This window comes from Atta colombica, unplaced genomic scaffold, assembly GCF_001594045.1.
Source record: "Atta colombica isolate Treedump-2 unplaced genomic scaffold, Acol1.0 scaffold145, whole genome shotgun sequence".
NCBI lineage: Eukaryota > Metazoa > Arthropoda > Insecta > Hymenoptera > Formicidae > Atta > Atta colombica.
Genome location: NW_017259234.1, coordinates 1054548 through 1070306, shown reverse-complemented (window position 1 = coordinate 1070306; position 15759 = coordinate 1054548). Strand labels below are relative to the sequence as shown.

General features: G+C 30.0%; 3 protein-coding genes across 6 annotated transcripts in view; 1 reads left to right on the top strand and 2 right to left on the bottom strand.

Moving 5' to 3' along the window:
* Positions 1-899: 899 nt before the first annotated feature.
* On the bottom strand, positions 900-6483 carry LOC108685044 (protein ERGIC-53). Its single transcript, XM_018189662.1, has 10 exons — positions 6236-6483; positions 4432-4488; positions 3974-4244; positions 3785-3884; positions 3597-3708; positions 3334-3505; positions 3075-3265; positions 2385-2578; positions 2126-2307; positions 900-2038 (listed from the first exon to the last, which is right to left on the bottom strand). Exons 1-10 carry the CDS (start codon positions 6402-6404, stop codon positions 2002-2004), a joined length of 1485 nt encoding a protein of 494 aa, XP_018045151.1. The 5' UTR covers positions 6405-6483; the 3' UTR covers positions 900-2001.
* A 2584-nt stretch (positions 6484-9067) lies between these two features.
* LOC108685073 (vesicle transport through interaction with t-SNAREs homolog 1A) lies at positions 9068-12858 on the top strand. Its single transcript, XM_018189703.1, has 4 exons — positions 9068-9181; positions 9312-9370; positions 11025-11372; positions 12441-12858. The coding sequence occupies exons 1-4, from the start codon at positions 9088-9090 to the stop codon at positions 12591-12593; spliced, it is 654 nt and encodes a 217-aa protein (XP_018045192.1). The 5' UTR covers positions 9068-9087; the 3' UTR covers positions 12594-12858.
* Positions 12859-13172: 314 nt separating this feature from the next.
* LOC108685072 (long-chain-fatty-acid--CoA ligase 5) overlaps positions 13173-15759 on the bottom strand; it is a 44663-nt gene continuing 42076 nt past the window's right edge. For all 4 annotated transcript variants that reach the window (XM_018189700.1, XM_018189701.1, XM_018189699.1 and 1 more), the window contains 3 exons: positions 15033-15254; positions 14350-14667; positions 13173-13942 (listed from right to left, as the gene is read on the bottom strand). In XM_018189700.1, the coding sequence (XP_018045189.1) occupies positions 13805-13942; positions 14350-14667; positions 15033-15254 (678 nt within the window). In that variant the 3' untranslated portion in view covers positions 13173-13804. The remainder of the gene's footprint in view (positions 13943-14349; positions 14668-15032; positions 15255-15759) is intronic.

Below are 15759 nucleotides of genomic sequence, written 5' to 3'. Positions count from 1 at the left end.
AATCAAAGCATTAATTATATCAGAAAAACATAATAATAACTAATAGATGGATAATAAGTTTTATATGTAGACATTATTTTATATGTACACCTATTTGAAGAAACTATTTTATAACTGCAATAACTACAAAATAATTTATTCAACTATATATACAGTGCCCGGTAAGTTTTGTCAAAGCGTTCGTGTATATAGAACGGATTAAACTGAGTCGAAAAGCCCTCTATCACTTTGCAATTTTCGAAATAATTAATAAGATAGTAATTACTAAAAATTACTAAAAATCATTGAATTTTGATTTTAAATAATTTTTTACTCAAATATTATCAACATTAGAGAAAAACAGCAAGAGATAAAAATTGTTTATTTTTTTCTCATAAAGTTTTGAGAATTTTTTCAGAATTTTTTAACACCGTATTTTTTCATATTGGTAAAAAAAATGCAATACTGAAAAGTTCATAAAAAATTCTATGAAAAGAAAATAAACAATTTTTGTCTTTTGTAGTTTTTCTGTGAAATTGATAGTATAATATTTGAGAAAAAAATTATTGAAGACCAAAATTCGGCAATTTTTAATAATTATTATCTCGTTAACTATTGCGAAAATTGCAAAATGATAAAGGACTTTTTGACTCAATTTAGTCTGTCCTATCTATACACGAGCGCTTTGTTAAAATTTACCAGACACTCTACATGTGTGTGTACTATTATATATATATACACACACACACACACACACACACACACACACACGTGTGTGTGTGTGTGTGTGTTTTGTGTGTAACATACTTTGTAATTATCATCACTATGTCTTTTTCTTTGAGTGTCTGAGAATTAAAGTGTAAAGGATTAAATTGAACATATATAAAGGGATAAAAATCAATGTAATGTTAATTAATCCATTTTTTTTCATTTTCCATCCTTCTTGTATTTTTTATCTCAGATTTCTCTCGTACAACTACATACAATATTCAATAAACTTTTACAAATGCAATGACGCAGGGGAATAACGAATTTAGAGATCTCTCCATTTCGCTCCCGTACGCTATAACTCTATTCATGCATCTTACACACGTACATACATTACTCAGAGGTCTTTTATCGTGTGGCGTTCAAAAACGCAGTCTCACTGTACACAATCATGTTTACATGACAGGATAGATTGTAGAACACACAAATGCTTATTCTTTCCACAATAGTAATCTCCGATGAAATAGCTGAGCGGCGACATTCAAAATCGTTATTGTTACATAACGTGTTGAAAGCTACGCCATATGATAAATCTCTCCTTGCTCTAAGTGGCGCAGTTGAGATCGTCGGCAGTGAAATGCCGACGATCTCAAGTGACGAAGAAATGACAGTTCTTAAGAATAAAGAGTAATCCGTATATTCATGTACTACATGCGTGATACAAAATATCGTACAAAGATTTATACAGAAAGTTATAACGAGATTTTAACGAGATTTTAATATTATAGCGATTATAAATGAAGAATCCACAAAAACGATGTGTGCGTAACGATAAATATGTTTTGCGACGATTGACAAGTAAAAAACTATATATATTATATATATTTATATATAACGATACAAAAAAAAATCGTGAGACATCTTTAATAACTCCCAGGTTAACTCATCCGTAAGTAACCTCCAAATTAAATTTCTTCCAAATCCCAATCCAATATTTTGTCAATATATGACAATTGTAATATAGATTGCACAGCGTTAAACACACATTGCACTGTGATAGAGATGGCTTCTGATTTTTTTTATGGATATTTAAATGGAGATATTTCAAACGGCGAGTCACATCACCGCGAGATGTCCTCGTGAGGCAATATCCGACGGATGCTATACAATTTCACATCAATTTAGCAGATGAGCAAGTTATTTTACAAATGTAATGTCGAAACACGCGTACTTCGTAGATACGAATAACGAGTAATAAAAATAATACAAACAAGAATGCATCTTAAATTTGTCGATGTGGACAATGTGTGTACATTAGTAGAGTTTTTTCATCTGGGCTTCCTTATTGTCCCTATAAAATGAAAAAAAAATTATATTACATAGCTCTTTCTTTTTGTACGTGAATAATTGTTAAGGTATTGCAATTGTGTATAATTACCGATAAAGACTGTACACTAATAATATTATCATCTGTACCCCAATGAACAGTAAAAACACGGTAGTCGTTAGACAATTAGGACAATCTGTGCTTCCTGGAGTTTTAACATCCTTTTTTAATGTATTAAGTCCGTCTCGCATCTCTGTCATGAATGACTGATAATCGTATCCCATTGGCTGCACCTATGAAATTTATTGATATCAGAAAAGTTTTGTGAAATTTGACTGTTGTTTTTAGATATTACAAAGAGTATAAAAACCTGCGCTGTCGGGGCATGTGCTTGATTATTAAGAATAGATTCAGTCTTAGAATGAATTTCTCCCATAAAAGATTTAATTTCCCTAGCTGTATTCAATATGATATTTTGATTATTTAGCACAGCCTCGACTTCCTGTCGACGTATGGTGTCAATCAGCACAGGTTGCTGTCCTGGTTGGCCCTGAACTTGCACACCTAATTATGCATTTAAATCAAATTAAATGATATATGATATTGCCTTGATATAAATTAGAATCTTTTGTTATTTAAAAGTTACAAATTCTAAATGTTATCTTAATTTTATTGCTTTAATTAATATCAATTTCTCCTTAATCAATTTATTTTTATAACTTTTTAGTATTTAAATATTTTTGTAAATAAATTAAATATATTTAAATCTTTTAAAAATTCATGTCAAATCCAAAAACAGAATTGATGAATTTTTTTTATATATATATTTTTTTAATTTTTTGGAAAACTAAAGATTTCAGGAATGGATGAATTAAGAAGCAATTGTCCCATTTTGAGAAAAAGACTATAAATTCATATATAAAAAAATAATATATAAAAATGATATATAAAAAAATAATAATATAAAAGTTTAGAACAATAAAACTTTTACAAAAAAATCTTTTTAAATAACTTATGCGCTTGTAATCTCAGATTTAATCAATTGTAATTGGCAATTTACCTCCTTGTCCAATTTGAGATACTAAACCCAAAACTCTCTCTTGTCTTCCAACAATTTCATCTAATTTCCTGTGAAGATCGCGTAAAACTTCAAACATCTGGCTTTGTCCATGGAATATCTGCCGTAATTCTCTTTGATTCTCCGTTTCAAAATACTCATCATATTCCATCTTTTGACTTTCTGGATGTTCTCTGTTAGAATAATATATCAATATTGAGACTTAGTCTAGTATTGTAAAAACATTGTTGCATTTTCTTACTTTTGGTATTCCTCTTTTTGTTCATCTAATTTTTTTTGGTAGTCTAAGTATTCCTGTTGGAGTTTAGCTTGTTCTTCTATAGAAACTTTATTCCCATCCACTGGAAGCTGTCCGGGAGGATGCAGAGAAGTAGTAAGAAAATATAAGATGTCATGGTCATCAGCCAGGCCACCTAGATAATCAGAAACATATAAAAACATGCGATATGCAATTACATCAGTATACATCAGTATTAATTACTTTAATACTTTTTATATGCATACCAGTAGCGGCAGAAATTCCAAAATATCCATTTTTCGGTAATATAATGTTGTCAGCTCGGAAACATATATCATAATCTTGATCATTATTCGTCATACCGTTATGGAATAACAGCTTGAATAGAAAAAAGACCAATCAAATGAGAAATGTCAAAATAAAAACCAGCTAGAAAAATGTCCAGTATACTCACAGTTAACGAATTCATATAATACTCTATTCGCGCTCGTGTGGCAAATGGTTTATTGCGGAAATCTCGCAAACAGCCTGATAATTGTTGCGTAGAACCGTCACTATTTAAGAACGGAATGAAACACAAATTACATAAAATTAGTTTAAATATGCAAGTCATATGTATGTTGTTAAGAAGAACGTAATTTACTTTATGTGATCAAAGGCCTTTGTGCCATCATTGACTATCGCCATGATGTATGGATTATTATGCTTATTGTCATTATCGAACGAGTCAAAGAAAATTCCCAAACCCGTCCAAAGATCTGAGCTGCCGAAAACGGAGCCATTATAAAATCCCTTATCGCTTGTGTACCAGAATGCCAAACCATCCGCTCCTATCCTTCCACGTCCGCTTATTCGGAATACTAATTCTACCTCCCACCAGTCGAAAATTGTGGGTTGTTTCACCCATATTGCACCTAAACAATATATTTTATAAATCTCTTACAAAATTGTTGCAAATCGTCCATTTTATAATGTATAACTTGAAAAATCAATATTTTACATTTTGCACACATAAACCTCATAAAAATTACTTTTAATAATTTATTCCTTAAAAAGCTTTAAATATAATAGTATGTTTATATATGAGATTTGCACACAAACCTTTTTGGCTTCTAAGTGATGGTGCTACTCTGACATTTTCTGCACTAGCAATGGCATCTGCAATTTAAAATATAAAAGTGTTTTTAGAAGAAAAGACGAATATATTACATTTATATTACATTTATATATGTGTAATATTTATATTAGACATATTATATATTAAATCAGATAGAAAATAATATTAAGATTGTTATCTTTATAAGAAATAAATTAAACATGTCTGTAATTAAAATCAACATAATACAGCAATGTTTTTTAGCATTACTATTAAATACTTCTTTAAAATATTATTATCAGATATTTCTTTATACAAAGCAATCTTTTTTAATCCTCGTTATCGCATGTATTTTTATTTCCATCATTATTGTACAAGAATACAGTAGCATACTCCTAATGTTAATGTTAATGTTAATGTTAATGTGACTCTAATTTTTGACAATACACTGATTACAGTAAACGTATAAAATCTTCATTTTGAAAAATTTAAAGAAGAACCTTGTATACAGTAGAATTGCCAAAAATTGTAAATTACAAAAAATATTTAATAATGAACAAGAGCCAATTTTTTAAACTATTACAAAAGTTACAAAAAATACTTTTTTCAAAAAATTATTATTAATCGTATTTAATATAGAGATAAAAATAACAAAACTAAAGAAATGAACTGTTGAAGATGCATTTTAAGATATTTTAATTAAAAATATGTTAAAATATGTTAAAATATTCCTATGCAAGTATGATGCAAAAATGATTGTTACCACCTTTTTTCCACACAAACTGACAATTAGATAAGGAAAAGAATATTTTGACCATTTAACTTTTTTTTCTACATCCAGTACCTCATTTCTCCAGTTTCTATAAATGCTGCACAATTTTCAAATATTCTGGATATGCCTTTATATAGTAACTGAGTTTAATATTTTTTTTTATCATTTTCATTAAATATTTAAAATATATACATAAATGTGTTTTTAGAAGAAAATGATTATATTACATTTGTTATATTATTTATATTGGATATTTGAAACCAAATAGAAAATACTTTATTAAGATTGCTATTATATCTTTGTAAGAGACAAATAAAACATATGTTAAATTAAAATCAATACAGTGTAGTGATATTTAACATTTCTAATAAATATTTCTTTAGACATATTGTATTTGAAACCAGATAGAAAATAATATTAAGATTGACACCTTCAATAAACATATGTTTAATTATAAAATCAACATAATATAGCAATGTTTAGCATTACTATTAAATATTTTCTTAGAATGTTATTCCAAAATATTTCTTTACATAAAAGAGGAATTTTTCTCCATATTTTTCAATAATACTTTTTTTATCATTAATTAAATATAATTTTATCTTTCTCTTCAATCTTCATTCTCGCATCCAACTGAACTATATTAGTAGAAAAAAAAATAATCATCGAATGTTAGCAACTCTCAGAAGTCTCTAATTAGATGTATCTAATTTGACTGTAAAATTATTGCAATTTCGTGCCTTATAGTCATTTTATTTCAGTGGCATGTGCGAGCGAGAAGCGCGTACACATATACGTCGACGTCATCAGTGTTTTGATCGCTTTTAAGATAGTCAATGCGGCGGGAAATTATGCAAGTGCGTCAGCAAATCGAAAGTGAGAAAGTGGCGGTCGCTCGAGGATGCGAAAAAATCGCGGGTCATCACGCTGCATCGTCCAGATCGGCGCCGCCGGAGTAACATACGGAAGATTGCAGTCAGAGCGACAGGTGTCGGTTTAGGTTATACGTCCCTTTAATGCGGTGTGAAAGTACTTACTTCCGCCGTATTCCCAGAAAGGTACGCTGCCGTCCTTCTGCGCGAGATACGGTGGTTTGAAAGAATATTTGTACTCGAATTTCCGATGCGGCGCCTCGCCGCGGCACAATGATACACCGCAGGACACGAGGAAAACGAAAAGCCACCTCACCTCGGCGGCCATCTTCATTTCGACTGTTAATGAGTGACGATCGTGGCGACGGCCGGCACGCCATAAAGTTGCTCGCGAACGCGCACTGTTATGTATGTATGTATATACCACGATGCAAGTAGATAGTACAGAAAGAAACCTAAGAGAGGACACAACGATCCAAAAAGTAAAGATGCCTTTACATGCAGCGTCAGCATCAAGCATCAGAGCATGCGCAGTGATATATTTAATAATTTTATTGTAATTGAATTTAATGTACGAGATATATTGATAGTGGAATCAGTTTACACTGTTTAATGTAAATAAGTATAAATTTTAAGCATTATATGTTAGGATAGTAATGTACAGTTACTCGCATTAATATTCGGATATCATGATACTTTAAAAATTATTATCTTCTAAACATAATTTTTGTTGGAATAAGAAATTTACAACTTTTGTTTTAAATTGAAAAATTCATTATAGTTATTAGAAATATAAATTTTATTTCTACCATTATATGATACAGTTTTGAATATATTAAACTATAGACAGAATTTTGCTTAATTCTGATATCGCAAAAATATTCGGACACTTAACAACATATAATATAAATATATATAAACGAAATGATAATAATTTTAATACTTTGTTGGATAATCTTTTTGTTTAATAATATGCTGTAAACATTTAAGTATATTAGAAATAATTTTTGTTAAATAATCTGGTGTAATGCGTGTTCATTCCTCTTTTAATCGTAATTTTAGTTCTTCTTTTGATCTTGCATAATCCGAATATTATGATCTATAAAAAAATAAAATCCATAAATTTTCTATGGAATTTAAATCTGGTGACTATGGTGGAGGATGTAATACTTTTGGACAGTTGTATAATAAATATCCTTGCATTATTCGCGATTTATGTTTTCATCATTGTCTTGATAAAATTTGGAACTACCTCGTATATTTATATTATTAGCACTTTTTATTAAATTGTCTTTTAGAATACTTAAATATTTTTATCTAAAATTCCATCGAATGAAAACTAATTCACCCCTTTACTTGAAATACAATCCCAAACCATTAAATTTCTATCGCCGTGTGTCATAGTTGGCTTCAAATTTTTCAATTTGAATTCTTCGTTTGCTTTTCGCCATATCATTTTTCGTCCGTCAGATTCAAAAATGTTAAATTTGCTTTTATCAGCGAATATTATATCATTCCACCATATTTGTTCTTTAGAAATAAATTCCTTAGCGAAAATTAATCTTTTCTTCCGATTCGCTTCATTTATAAACGGCTTTTTACCAAGCAACTCTACCATTGTAATTATTTTCTTTTAATGCTCGATGAACTGTATCAGGATGTATATTCTTGCTAGTCTCTTCGTATAATTCTAAGGTCACTTAATCCTGGATTTACTTTTATTTTCCTAATAATTTTTATTTCATGAAGTAATTTTATTTCATCAAGTAATTTTGAACGTTCTTTCTGAGATATTGATTCAATGCGATCTTCATGAATATATCTTTTTACAATCAGCTACCGTACTCTTACTCAAATTTATTAATTTATCGATTTCTCGATATGATTTACCTTTTTTATAATAAAAAATAACAAATTGGCGTTTATCAAATGAACTATTTTTGCCTTTACGTCTCATTTTCACTGTTAACTTGTTGATCTTGGGGAAATTAGGTTAACAATTCAACGTGAAATAAGTCACATATTTTATGACTTACTTTACGGTAAACGAGTAAAGAAATTAATTTGATTTTCGAGGATTAAGTAAATATATATATTAAGTGTCCGAATATTTTTGCGATTCTAAAATTAAGGATTAACTTATTTAATATATATTATTTACATATTTTTTTTATTGAAAATTATATTAGTTAAATAATGAAAATGTTTTTTACATCTATAATGAGCATTTCCAATGATTATAAAACCGTAAATTTCTTAATCCTATAAAAATTATATTTCAAAAATAACAGTTTCTTTATTATTATGATGTCCGAATATTAATGCGAATGTATATCAAAACATAACCTCTCATAATTTATCATTTTGCGTCAAGAAGCTGCGCAAAAGATTATTACGCAGGAGTCTGGAGATTCAAACTTCTGCGCAATAATCAGCAGTAATCTTCTGCGCAGATACTCGACGCTTGCATATAATGACATCTTAATCTAAAAAAAGTCTAGATCTATAAACTACCGCAAACTTGCATCCATTTTCACACGGTTATTTCAAATTTATGCATTTGTATTACGTGCTTTATTTGGGAAAATGAAGCCGTCAAGTATGTAAATCAATGTTTTTTAGTTGTAATTAGTTTATTTATGAACAAAAGAATATGTACGAATGCTCAATTTATGTTCTTTAATTTATGTTCTTTAATTTAATACAGATTTATTTGTCGAAGATTTGTTTGTAGAAATTTTGCATAAAAGTGCACGAAGGATACGTGTAAGTACAGTTCAGAACTGTTCAGGAAAAACAAAAGTACATATGGCACGTGTGATCATCGCATGAGCATTTTTATGTGTACTATTTAAATCGTGTACTTCTTCGGCCATTTTTACGCGGCATTTCTGAAATCAATTGCGATACTTTATAATCTAGTGACTTTGATTGTGCCTGTTCACATCAGTCGGAATAATGATCGAAATTGCCATCTGGCTTGAGTCAGTAGTCGATGGCATATCCATGTGTCCAAGATGGCGTCGCTCGTTGATAACTACGAGCAGCAGTACGCCGTTCTGACAGCTGACATCACTGCGAAAATTGGCCGGATTAGAGTCCAGAGTGGCGGTAAGAAACATCGTCGAGGCGACGATCAAAGAGGCGTCGCGTGTGTCGTATGATAATCCAACTGACACGTAACTGTCGCGCAAAGTCAATGTTAAAGGGCAATAATCGATATGTGTGACGTAATTTGTAGGTGAGAAAAAAGCCTTCGTCCAGGATGTGGACCGGCAAATCGAGGAGGCACAGGAGCTGGTAATTTAATTTGCATTCCCTCTCCCTTCTCTCAATTAAAATGATGGACTGATTGTGTGTGACGCTAGATCTCGATTCACCAACTGCCAATCGGTCGTGTAACATAGGGTTAGAAAAATTATTCGCGCAGTTCATAGTACTTGTGAAAGATCGAGATACTTTACGGAATATACAAGCTGTTTCATAATTTAACGGACAAATTGCAGGAATATATTCTATAAGTGGAAATAAGAAAAAAATGGTCTTTAAAGTTTGGCTGGACTTCATTGCAAACAAATATTGGCATTTTGATTGCTGTTACTATTTTATGATACCAGTGGAATTGTTATGTTGAATATCATATTCATACCTTGATTTAGATCAAAATGATACTGAATTATTTAGAGATATTAAATATGATGTGAATATACATGAGGTAAACACGTTTGATCTTTCCAACAAAAAATATACACTTTCGTATTCTGTACAATAAAAAATCCATTGTTTTTTATTTCATGTTGATTCATTTGATATTTATAACTTTGTAATAAAGCACATCTAGCCAAACTTCATACAACATCTTATCTATATACTTGTAAAATATGCTCCTATAGCTTCAAAGAGATAATGTATATAAACCCCTCAATATTAGATCTAATTGAATGTTGATTAATAATTCTCTAGAACTAACTAATCTATTGGACTGATTGATTGAAAGAAATATTGACTATTCAATATTTCTTTGTCAAAAATAGTCAATTTTCTTTATATTATATTAAATTTAAATTATATTTAAATTATATTTATTGAAATATATATTTAGTATATTTATTAAAATATACTTGTTATTCATTCTTTTTTATGAGTCATTTTGATTTTTTGAAATTAATTAATGCCTTTTTGATCTTTAAGCTTGATCTTTTAATAAATTAAATGAATTTTACAGACTCAACGTCAGTAACTGTGTTAAAAATTTTGGCATCAGCTTCAGAAGTTTTATGGCTTAGTTTGTTTAATAGAGTGATACATTTAAGTCCAATTTCTATCAATGTAAATTAACTTTAATCTTGGTTTAATTTACTCTATATTTTTTTTTAATTCTTAGATGATAAAAAATAAGTGAAACCAAAATTAAAATTAATTTTTAATTGATAGAAATGACAACATGAATAAAATTAAATTTGAGACCACAAATCATTTAAAAAGATTTTTTCTGTAAAAATCTTATTATTTTGGACTCTTATTACTTTATATTTATTATTTATTTTTATATGTGAATTTAATCGATTTATAATCCATTTTTTCTTAAAATAAGGCAGTTGTTTTTTTAATCGATCCACTAAACATTTTAAAACTTCCAATTTCAGAGATAAAAGTTCACTTTTTGTTTAATTTTAAATGGATTTTTACAAGATTAAATTGATTTATATCTGTTTCCAAAAATATTCAAAGTAAATATTATAAAAATATTATAAAAATAAATTGAGGATTGATTTTAATTAAAGAGCAATCAGTTTAAAATAACATTTAGAATTTATACATTTTAACTAATAAAAGACTGACAGAATTAGGAACAATTGTGTCTATGAGATATGTTTTATTTCGTTCGCCTTTATTTGGGATGCTCCCTTATAAAATATTTGTCTCAAATAAAAAAATTATTTATAATTTGCAGCTGGAGCAAATGGAATTGGAGGTTCGTGGGATGAACGGAACAGCACGCGACCGTCTACGTGGTCGCGTAGAGAGTCACAGAGCGGAATTGAAACGCTTGACGCAAGAATTTCAAATAGCAAAGAAACCAAAGGAGGATGTTACAGAAATCACAGTAGAAGAGTCTTGGGACAATAATGTAACAGAAGATCAAAGGAAAAGACTATTGGATGCCTCTGAAAGAATAGAACGATCAGGGCGAACGTTACAGAATGGTTATCGTATGGCATTGGAGACTGAGGAGATCGGTTCTCAAGTGTTGAAGGAGCTTCACGAACAGCGAGAGACAATACAACGGAGCAGAGGAAGAGTAAGTTCTTTACATAAGAGATTAAAGTCAGAGATTTACGTAAGAGATTAAAGTTCATGGCATTCAGAAAAGCGTAAGCGGTAAAACATAAACAACAAGTGAATATGCCAATCACAATAGAGAATATAAGGCAATAACGTAAGCAATAAAGCCTGTGATACAAGCAAAAACGTAAAATAATAAAGCCTATTCTACAATTGCGTAAACATAGTTGTAAGAATTAACTAATCATAGTTGAACAAGAGGAGAATATTCAACTATGATTGATCAATTACAACTACAGTCTCGGTCCATATTCTTGTTTTAAAAGGCCTTAAGTCATAAGTCAAAAGAGATTAAATGATAATAATTTTTGTCTTCGAACTGTTTTTGTGCAGTTAGACTGCGCAGTTAAACTTTTTAAGCCTTAACCATTAGATTTAAGCGAATTGAGCAAAACCCAATTTTTATCTAAAAGCATAAGTTTTATTGCCGATATATCGTCACTTACAACTTACAGCTTACAGCTTACAGCCTCTTAAAGCAAAGTTATGGACTTAGCCTTGCTTAAGCCCATTCTACAATTGCGTAAGCGTAGTTGTAAATGGTTGTAGTTGTAAGAATTGATCAATCACAATACGAGAAAAATATTCGATTGTGATTGGTCAATTCTTACAACTATAACCACTTACAATTACGCTTACGCAATTATATATATAATTGTATATATAAGGTTTATAACTATGTTTACATAATTATAGAATGAGCTTAAAACGTAAGCAATAAATCAACCAATCAACAATAGAGAATGTAAGGTTATTGTCTTAAGCTCATAGTTGTAAAGTGGTTGTAATTGTAAGAATTAATCAATCACAAACGAATGAGAATATTTGACTGTGATTGATCAATTCTTTACGTTCTCTATTGTGATTAGTCAATTCGCTTATGTCTTAATACTTCACGTTTTTTGTGTGCATTGGCTTTACTATTCTTATTGCTTAAGTTTTCTTGTGTGCTATAACTCATAGTTTTTACGTGAATTATATTTAAAGAGAAAAAAACACAAAATCATAATGTTTTTTGTTTCAGTTACGCGAAACAGATGCAGAGTTGGGGCGAGGGTCTCGATTATTATCAGGAATGATCTTTCGGAGCCTTCAACAGAGAATTATTTTGGCAGGAGTAGCATTAGTGCTTATAATCGTTGCGTGCATTGTGATATACTATAGTTTTAAGAGTTAAAGAGAACAAACATTTTTTTCTTCGGCCAGATCCACCAGATGTGGTTTGGAAGTTGTATTTATTATCAGAGACTCTTTAAAATGTTATTTCTATCAAATTGTGAGGTAATCCTGTATTATATCGTCTATCCAACTTTCTTGTACTTGTTTGTCACATTTTGCCTTAGAAGACATCAGTCTTTACTACACATTTATTCTTTTATTAATCTGACAAGCATCAGACGACTGAATTATGATCTCTTATCTTATTAAAGTCAGTACCTTAAGCAAAACTGGCAAAATGTCATCAAACAAGAACAAAAGACCCCGTTTAATTATTATATAAAGTCTTGTATAAAAAAATATTGACCCATCCCTGTAAGGTAAATTATAAAACGATTTTACGATTCTCCTCCAAGTTAACTTTGCGCGTCGAAGTTAATTAACTAAAATCATATTGAACTAAAATTATAATCATAAATGATTATCACAAATACAATATTTTCAAGTATTTTGGAAAGGATCGTAAAACCATTTGAATTTGTTATCCGAGAATCTTGATCAACGGTTCAAATTTCTAAAGATATTCCGAACCACAAAATATATTCAACAAGAAATGTATTTATTAAGTAATATTCAAAATTTTCGACGTTGCGTGTCGATTATTGGGCACACGCATCGAAATATTACCTCTTCAGGGTAATATTTGAGGAAATATTATCTGTTCAAGTTAACAACTACGTACTAATTGTTGTAATTTTGACCTGAGCCATAATCGGGTGAGTTCACTGTGACTCTACCATTAAAAATGCATTCTATAATTCGCCTCTTACACGAAAATAACAGTCACTGTGTACATTATTGAAGTATGCGTGGATAAGGATTGAATTGTAAATACATCCATTATCGAAAATATCCAAGGATGCTTGTAATTGAGAGAAAGAGAAACTAAACGCGCCTAATAATAACTTCTTTTATTACTTGTTATGTTATCATTTACCTTAATTAGCTTAAATGGTGCTTTTTTTTTCATCTGCGTCCCTAATGTACCCGTGAAAATGATAATATAATAAAAGTATCTCGAGGATTAACGCGCAAATATTCGATGACAATAGTGACCGGTGAGAGAACAGCGGCGAGGAAAGGCGCTTTGCTTCCATTTCTACCATCGAACGTCTTTCTTTTGCGTTCAGTGCTGGTGCAGACAAGCGATAGCACAATCGCTCAGTCTGGTCAGTCCAATTGTTGATAGAGATCCTCTATCTGTGGTTTAAAGTACGCTTTCAATTGAGGCCGTTTCGATTTCAACGTTGGTGTTAAAAGCCCATTTTGTACCGAGAACGGATCTGGATGGAGATAAATATCCTTTACCTGCGAAGCAAATAATCAGGATTTTCAAATTATCAGACTCTTTCAGGTTTTACACTTAAAATTTTTGCATTTACATCTACCACAAAACTCAATTACAATCAATCTTGGCCATAAGTATAAAATACTCTCAATTTCTTGTATGGAAAAGGCAATAATAAAAATCAAAAGAAAATTAATAAAATATTAAAATTGTTATAAAAATAAATATTATTTTTAAAATAATACTTTTCGATATAACAGTTTTTAAATTTATTTTTCGTTAGATGTAAGACATTTACATCAATTTGTGAAAGTGCTTTATATTTATAGCCAAGAATACAGATGAGATCAAATGGAATTTGAACGTCTGAATTTTTTGAATAAAAGAAAAAAAAGATAGAAAAAGAAAATAAGGAACGATAATATACTTGTTCAAAGGATTTCAGACCAGCTTCTTTTCCCCATGCTAACATGTCATCGAGGATTAGTTTTTTTACTTCTGGATTGACGCACAGAACGCTCAGTGTACCAGGTATGCCATTCTCTACTGCCCAACATTTAATTACATCTACGTCTGGTACTACTATTGCTATGATACAAGATTTCAATGATTCTCCGTGGACGAATACTTGTTGTACATATTGGCTGCGTATGTAAATGTTTTCAATCTTTTCCGGCACGATATATTCCCCTTGCGATAGCTTAAAGATATGCTTCTTTCGATCGATTATCTTTAATGTTCCATTCTGAAAGCAATTCAATAAATATAAAAAATATTTATTTTAATTTATAAGCTTAACTTATACTTTAACTTATAAGCTTAATTATCTTTTATAATTTATCTATTATCTATTATTCATTTATTAATTTTTCCACTATCTTATCTTAATTATTATTAAAAAAAAAACAATTTCAACTATCTCTGATTTCGTTTCTAAAATATACATACAGGATGTATATGAAATAACGCTCACTAATCAGTGCTATTTCTAATAAAAAAATTAAGTCGAACAGTCCTCTATCATGTGTATTATTAATAAAGATTTAAAGATATATTGTTAATGAGAGATTGCTAAGATATATCGCTACGGAATGGAATAAATGTAATTACAGGCTGCCACATGCCGATGTCTCCTGTGTGATGCCATCCCTGTTCATCGATAACCTCAGCAGTTTTTTCCGGATCCTTGTAATATCCCATGAAGACGTTAGTACCCTTGACGCACACCTCACCCTGATTGTTCGTCGCGAAGTACTCCATCTCCGGAACATCAACGAGCTTGACGCAACAGCAAGCCACTGGTGGTCCCACGTGTTCCGGTACGTGATCGCCCTGCATTCAGAAACCAGAAATTAGAAATCCAAAAAAGGACAAATTAATAAAAAAAAGAGATTATTCTTATTTTCAACAGAGAATATATCTGTTAAACACGAATATCTTTAATTACTCTGCAGTATTATTATTCTTTACTATAGAAATTTATAATACTGGAAGATAGTATTTAACATATTTATTTTAAATATTTTACTTCGAGTGTTTCTGTTATTCAGTGCTTTCAATATTGAAAGTAAATAGTTCATTAATACTTCTCAATATAAAATTGGCCAATAAAATTAAGTATTGAATTTTTGCAGAAAAAGAGAAGGAAATCACTTATGGAATATCACTTTTATTTTATTGAAATAATTCGATAAATATTCATGTGACATAACCATTTTTGGTACAAGTTTGTTAGTAAAAGAGTAATACCAATTATGCTTACAATTAGATAAAAGTTCTTCGGATATAACGAATGTAATTTACAAGTAATTAAAAAGCTAAAAAGATTACTACTAGA